The sequence below is a fragment of the Silene latifolia genome, chromosome X, assembly GCF_048544455.1.
Source record: "Silene latifolia isolate original U9 population chromosome X, ASM4854445v1, whole genome shotgun sequence".
Classification (NCBI taxonomy): domain Eukaryota; kingdom Viridiplantae; phylum Streptophyta; class Magnoliopsida; order Caryophyllales; family Caryophyllaceae; genus Silene; species Silene latifolia.
The window spans coordinates 66064531-66072187 of NC_133537.1; the positions used below are offsets into that span (position 1 = coordinate 66064531).

The 7657-nt window shown below is 42.7% G+C and overlaps 1 protein-coding gene across 1 annotated transcript; it reads right to left on the reverse strand.

Moving 5' to 3' along the window:
* Positions 1-5749: 5749 nt before the first annotated feature.
* LOC141617506 (uncharacterized) lies at positions 5750-7440 on the reverse strand. The gene is made up of 2 exons (XM_074434705.1): positions 6877-7440; positions 5750-6538 (listed from the first exon to the last, which is right to left on the reverse strand). Exons 1-2 carry the CDS (start codon positions 7438-7440, stop codon positions 5750-5752), a joined length of 1353 nt encoding a protein of 450 aa, XP_074290806.1.
* Positions 7441-7657: the final 217 nt, after the last annotated feature.

Genomic DNA, 7657 nt, shown 5'->3' on the forward strand with positions numbered 1-7657 from the left:
TGAGCACCGCTTTTCATCCAAATTCTACCGATGGTCGACAGAGAGGACTATTCGGACACTCGAGGACATGTTGAGGGCTTGTGTTTTGGAGTTCGGCGGGTCATGGGAGGATAGACTGGGGTTGATTGAGTTTTCATACAACAACAGTTACCACGCTAGTATTAGGATGGCTCCATTTGAGGCTCGTATGGCAGAAGTGTAGGAGTCCTGTGTGTTGGGATGATCGAGTGATGCGGTTGTTTTGGGACCGAGAGATGATTCAGAGATGGTTGAACAGGTGCGAGATCATTCGACGAGAAGATGAGGGCGCCCAGACCGCGAGAAGAGCTATGCCGACGCTAGAGAAGCGACATTTCTTTCCAGGTGGGGGAGAAAGTACTTCTTAATTAGAGTGTCTCCGATGAAGGGAGTGATGAGATTCGGGAAGCGGGGAAAGTTGAGCCAGAAGTTTATTGGGCCATATGAGATCCTGGATAGAGTTGGAGAAGTGGCATATCGGCTAGCTCTACCACCGGCTTTAGCGGGGTACATAATGTCTTCCATGTTTCTCGGTTGCGGAGATATTTGAGTGACCCTTCGCACATTTTGAGCCATGATGTGGTCGAGGTGGACGAGCAGTTGACTTACATCGAGACGCCTAAGGAGATCTTGGACAGGAAGGTTAGAAAGACCAGGCACGGAGAGACTGCTTTAGTGAAAGTGTTGTGGACTAATCATAAAGCTGCAGGAGGCTACCCGGGAAACCGAGGCCGCGATGAGAGAGAGTTATCCACATCTGTTCACTTGAGGTAAGTTACGGGACGTAACTTTCTTTTTAGGAGGGTAGAATGTAACATTTCGTGTTTATGTAGTCTAGTTGTGTGTATGACCGTGTTAGTTATACGAGATGTCTTTTATATTCGGATGACATGTTTGGTATGGGGGCGAACTTCGGGACGAAGTTCTTTTTAAGGGGGGAAGACTGTAATACCCCGTATTTTATTATCGGCTGAGCGAGATATTATTATTTAATGGTAGCGTAAAGGTAATTAAATCATGTTTTATGGTAATGGTAAAAGCGTAAAAGTAATTGATTAATTCATATCGCAAGATGAGTCGGGTTTATAGTTGAGTGGCATTTTGGGTCAAGGTGTCATAGCCCATTTACCCACTTATTACCCACTTACCCATTTACCATTTTACCTCACCAAAACCCTAAATCAAACCCTAATAAAACTTTAAAACCCTATTCCCCCTCCCTACCGTCATTTTCACATCACCAACATCAACCCCTTTTCCTTTCACGTTTCAAGCCTTCTACACGGCCAACGAGCGCACGCCGGTGAGTGTGGAGGGAGTAGGGTCTGCCGTGAGTCCAGGGAAGTCGTTGCTAGTGGTCGAGGGTGGTTGTACTGGTCGGAAAAGCACAGGTCGACGGCCGTCACGTGTAAGGTTCCCCTGTTTTCATTTTCATCACGCTGTTTTGTTTTGGGTTGTGCGTCTTTTAGGGGACCGTTGTGGCGTCGTGGGGGTGTGGGACGTGTTACCGGTGGTGAGTCGAGTCGGTGGTGGTAGGTAGGGTGGTTGTCGTTCTTGTGGGTGGTTGCGGTGGTGGTGTTTAGGTGTCGGGGTTGGTTGGGTGTTTTTGGTTGCATTTCAGACATAGGGTAAAGGGGTGGCACCACCGTGGACTCGGGGGAGGTCGAATCGGTGGTGCCACGTGTGTCAGGGTCACCTTTCTACGGTGGTGTCAGGGGTGGTGGTTGGTAAGCAGGAGGGGTTGTGTCGTGGTGGCAGGCGGGTTAAAAAAGAGGGCTGTTTGTGGCGTTTTGTGGCGGCTGGGTGTAAACAGGGGGTGTTGGTGGTGGTGGTTCTGACCACCGGCGTGGGTCGACCACGTTGGTGGTGGTGGGAGGTGACCAGGCCAGACCTGGTGTCAGGCCTGGTGGTCGGCGGTGAGGATTGGTGGTTGAGGGGTGAGTTGTGACGGGTTGAAAAGGGGGGATGTGCGTGTGTCGGGTTGTGTGTTGTTTTGGGTTATTTTTGTTACGGGTTTTATTTTAATAAGTCGGGAATATGTACACTTCTATTATTTACATTATTAGTTTTAGTTATTAAGTTAATATTAAGTAGCGGTGACGGAATAATGTATTTAAGTTTTTGAGTCGGGATTTTATTTCGGGAAGGTTACTATTTTTAGTAACCTGCTATTTTTGGTAATTGCTATTTTGGGAACTTCCCATTTTAGGAAACTTTCTATTTTGGGTAACTTATATTTTTAGTAACTTCTAAATTGGGAAAGTTTCTACTTTTAGTAACTCTTGATTATGGGAACGGGAATAGTTAAGTGAATTAATTATGTTATATATATATATGTTTAGGTGGCGAGTTTCGGGTGGAGTACTTCTGATCTGCAGTTAGCTTATCACCGCTATTTGAGGTAGGGGAATACACTGGACTTGATATAGTATTATGTGACTGGATTGACTAAATCGGTGATTTACATGTTATAATATGATTGTCTGATTTAATTCCGTTAAGTACTGTTGTTGAACTGTTTTACTATATTATTACGTTGGAGTTGGTGGAGGTGGTGATGATGATGTTGTGATAAGGCCCAGGCGGGTTCTGCAGGACTTGCCCTGGTGTCCTCAGCTGTGAGCTGGCAAATCGACCACGGTCGATATCTATAGTCTACCGGGGATCGGTAAGGCTGGGTTGTCCGGGGTATGAGTTGTGATGGCGATGGTGGTGATGGAGGAGCATGTGTTTTATATTGTTGTTTTATTGTATTACCTACTCGGCCTTCGTGGTGACCCCGTGTATTCGTGTACGCCCGTGATGATCCAATTATTGGGGAGCAGATTGACAGTATTCGAGACCGATGGGAGCTGGCCGGGAAGAGAGCTTGGATGACTGACTTAGTGCCTAGCCCACCTTAGTCTTTTAGTAGTTTTATCAGACTTATCTTTTGGTCGTATTTGGAGACTTGTTTTAATTTCAGTTGTAATTTCACTATAAACATTATAATAAAGTACTGTGTTTCTTTCCTTTGTTATCTACTGCCTCGGGTTTCCGAGATGGTAACACCATCATTTATTTGAGGAGTCCTAGTTCAGGCCCTTAAATAAATGGGGGTGTTACAATTTTTTTTAGCTTCAGTTGGTTCGTTCCAAATTCTGATCAAGGGGCTTTTAGTGAAAAGTCTTGGGTTGGTGTTGCAGGGTCCAAGCCTGATAAAGTGCAATTGGTGAGTGAGCTGCTTTTATCTCAATAATTTTTGAAGTTTTTTTTTGGTGAGATGAATATTCCACTGATTAATGGGGAATCGTAACATGAATTCATTCTTTTGTTACATGTTTTTGTCAAAGTTCCACAAGCCGAGCATTAAAATTTGACAACAGTCCCTTCATTTGGGTTTATCTATTCATTATAATGGACTATATTGTGAGGATGGTAGATTCACCTATTGTATACAGTTTTCATTTCATTTGCTCCTTTGATATACTTTTATACTTGTGATTCTCTATGATGGATGATTTTTGTCCACCATTCTTTTGGGACTGGAGTCCTTATTGATGTTGTGAGTCTTATGGCGATCATTTGTTGCCAAAAATTTCCATCTTTGGTTTGATCCTTCCTTCAGGGGAAAGCTTTTTTTTGATCGTGTTGCACTCTAGAACTTCGACTATGGTAGGAGCTGTTGTTCTGGCCTCAATATTATCTTTGCTTCATTCTTCTCGTTATTTCTGTCTGAAACACAGAATCCACATGCAGCACATGCAGCAGCATTCTGCCCTTATTGCGTTGATGCCAGATGATCGTCACTATTAGGAGTTGAGCCTAAGAAACCGTTGATGGTTAAATCAAGTTTAATGATGGTACTCGGATGATGGGGGAATATCTGTAGCTTTAACTATCCGAGTAGAATATGCTTATTTTGTTTAGCTTTGAATATTGTTGTTGATTTGTAATGGCAATTGTAGGTTAAACATTGGTTTTGTAATTAATTATTATTTTTTAATAAAAAGCTTAACATTCAACCGGAAAAATATTGGAATATTTTTTTTTTAAAAAAAATTAATTGAGAAATGGCTACGGTTGTTAAAACAGAGCCGTAGCCTTTTATCACCTTTTGGCTACGGTTAGTGATTAATAACCGTAGCCTTAAGTTCACTTATGGCTACGGTTCACAACCGTAGCCTTTTCTTCTTTACTTAAAGCTACCCCCCTGATTTGCTACGGTTGTACAACCGTAGCCATATGTCCATTTTAGCAGTGGCCGTATGTCTTTTTTGTACTAGTGAAAAGTACCATTTCCTAATGAGGAGGTCACTTATTTGAAAGAAGCCCTAAGCTCTTATGTGCAATGGCCTGACAACCTCATCAATGTTGTCATCCCCGAGGTACCTATATGCAGACGTTAATTATTACTTGTTATTTAAATAGATTAGGGTACGAATATTAACATATCGTAAGTACTTTAATCTTTACATTTGTAGAACTTAAGCAAAGCCATGATGGCAGCTAAAGCAATTACTACTACGTTAACGAAAGTTGTTGCAGTCAAGCCTGCTTATGATTCTTATTATGAATCGTGTGAATATAAGAAAAAGATGAAAACTACTTCGCTGAAGGCTTTGCACAACCTGACTGGAAAGAGGTCACCTACAGGGGATGTAGTTATGATTAACATTGAAAAGGAAGTTATGGGCACAGCTGATGTAGCCATACTCAACCCGAAGCAACTGATGGAATTTGTCGACCTTGACAATTTAGATGTTGTTCACATTTTGATTTGGATGAAGTAAGTTTTATTAATAAAACTATTTAGTCATTTCCATTTACGAATAATGATGTTTGTTTAAATTATCAATTATAATAACAATCTTCGTTCCATGTGGCGTAATAGGTAACTCAATAATCAGTTCGCTGAGTGGAAGGTCCTAATTCACACCTACGGATTCTTGAGTCCTAAAGCGTTCTCTGTGCATAGAATTTCATACGAAGAACAAATCAATAGTATCGCTCATCAGTTGATGTCGTCCAAAAAACTATGGCTTGCCCCCTACAATGAGAATATGTATGTATAGTACGTGATTATTGTAATGAATCACGGTTCTATAAATTTATTATTAACATGCTTAAATGCGTGTAAATGAACTAACAACTCAATGTCCCAAATTGAATAGGAAGCATTGGGTGCTACTGACAATCCAAGTAGAAACAAAAACAGTGTACTGGATTGACTCTCGCGAAGGCAAACCCTCTGACAGTTGTGTAAGGATGATAATTGAGTAAGTTTAAAACCTTCAATAATGTCATTTTTTATTGTATGACTTGAGCCGTATATATGCAAATAATAATGACATGTGTGTATATTTATGAATTAGTGTTTTTGAAGCAAAAAAAAAATTATGTCCACTTGGGAAATATGAAAACAACACTGATCCCAATTTTATCACGCCAATAGTAAGTGTATTCTTAATAATTACTCGTATCATTTAATTAATGTTTATGCGAGAGGTTGATTATCTAATTCAGCTGATTTGTGTGTGATTTATATAATAGTCTCCTAAAGCACCAGACGACAAATAATGCGCCTTTTACGTTTGTCAGTCCATGTGGAAGGTTATCAACGGAAAACTTTACACCATTCCGATACGGGTTAGTGTGACTTAAAAACTATTTCAGACGTAAATTGAGTTCAATTTTGTATACTTCCATGTATTATATCTATTTTTTTTTTTTGAGAAAAAAACCCGAGGGCTTACTTTAATAACGATAAATCAAACAATATAGCATCGTTCGCGGACGGAGGTAGTGTTTCCGACCACTCCATTCTACCAGTATTTCTAGGGTAAATATGCGCTAAAGCGTGAGCAACAGTATTGTTCACACGGCTAGAGAAAGACCAAAGAACAGTATTAAAGGAATTACAAAGAAGCAAGATTTCCTCTATAACTAACATAAAGCAACTTCGTCCAGATAATTTCTTCTTGAGCGCTTCCACAACCTGTAAACAATCGCTCTCGAGAACCACATCCCTGTAGCCCGTGCGTAAAGCTTCCTTCAGGCCTTCAAGAATAGCGACTGCTTCCGCGACATGTGGCTCCAAAACTTGGTCCTGCACTGTAAAGACACCCCACAACACGTCACCCATCTCACCCCGACACACCAGGCCTAGACTTACCCCCTCATCCTCCTTCACCCCGGCATCGACGTTTACTTTTACGAAACCCCTAGGAGCAGGTTCCCACCCCCTCGGCCCATCAGACCCCGACCCCATATCCTTCCTCCTACGTCCCTTGATCACCTCGTACGCACTCCCTTCCATTTCAGCCACCACATCACCCACCCTTCTTATAACCACCCAAGGATCGACCTCACTGCTCTCGAAAATTACATTATTCCGATGTTCCCATAAGGCCCAGCATCCAACCATAAACACACTATGCTCCCTCACCCCAAGCTCCCTCCACCATTCCTCCACCCAGTCGCTAATACAGCCCCCTCCTTCTCCCTCCTCACCCTCCAACCCGAGCCCCTCCCACACTTTCTGTGCAACCCAACAATCTTTAAACAAATGCAAGCTTGATTCAAAATAAGAATTTCATAAAGAAAAAAAAAAGAATTCTTACCTCGAACACGAGTTGCAATGTTCGCTCATGTTGCTAATGCTTCACTGCACAGTTGCCAAGAGAACAGCTTTACTCGGGGCCAAACCGGGACTTGCCATAACCGCTTCCAAAGGCAGATCTCTCTGCTCCGGTCAGAGGCACCACTCATGTCCACACCATCCCCCCCAGCGAGAAGCTTTTAGGCAGATTTCACTGTGTACACGCCGTCTTTTTCCATCCTCCAATACTATATATCGCTAGGCCGATGTTAGCTCACACGAATATTAACAATACGGTCCATCTCAAATGGCAAAAAAACACTTGTTATCAGCTCCATGTCCCAGCCATTGCCCGCGGTCAGCAGCTCCGACACAAACATCTCCTCATTACCAGCCGCACACGGGGAGATAACTCGTCCCGTATGGGTCCCAGGTAACCACGCATCTCGCCAAACCTTTGTCGAAATGCCGTCCCCAATCCTCCTTCGCATACCTCTATCCAGGACCATTCGAGCTTCAACTAGACCACGCCATATGTAACTCGGATTGTGTCCTAGAGTAGCCATCATAAAATCACCATTTGGATAGTATCTAGCCCGCATCACTTGCTCCCACAAACTGCCAGCCTCTGTGGTTAGCCTCCATGCTTGCTTACCAAGAAGAGCAAGATTAAACAGCTTAAAATCCCGAAACCCCATTCCCCCCATTCCCTTGGGTTGACAAAGCTTCTTCCACGTGACCCAACTTATACCTCTCTTGCCTTCCTCATGGTTCCACCAGAAGTGCGACATCATTGAACGTAGCTCATCACAGAAATTTGCAGGAATTTTAAACACACTCATAACGTAGGTAGGGAGTGAATTGGCCACAGCCTTTAATAGAACCTCATTACCAGCCCTAGACAAGATTTTCCCGCGCCATCCCTGAAGCCGTTTACTTAGTTTATCCCGGATGATATATGTTAAAACTTTTTTAGAGCGGCCCACCACCGTAGAAAGTCCCAAATAACGATGTTACTCCTCCACCTCAACTATCCCTATTCTACTAGCAATCCAACTC

Bases quoted from the DNA above. Each gene is read 5' to 3' on its own strand.
- LOC141617506 (XM_074434705.1), bottom strand. From the start codon at position 7,440: ATGAGTGTGTTTAAAATTCCTGCAAATTTCTGTGATGAGCTACGTTCA. The intron at 6,539-6,876 runs GTGAGCTAACAT...TGGGTTGCACAG, and splicing joins ACCGTATTGTTAATATTCGT to AAAGTGTGGGAGGGGCTCGG.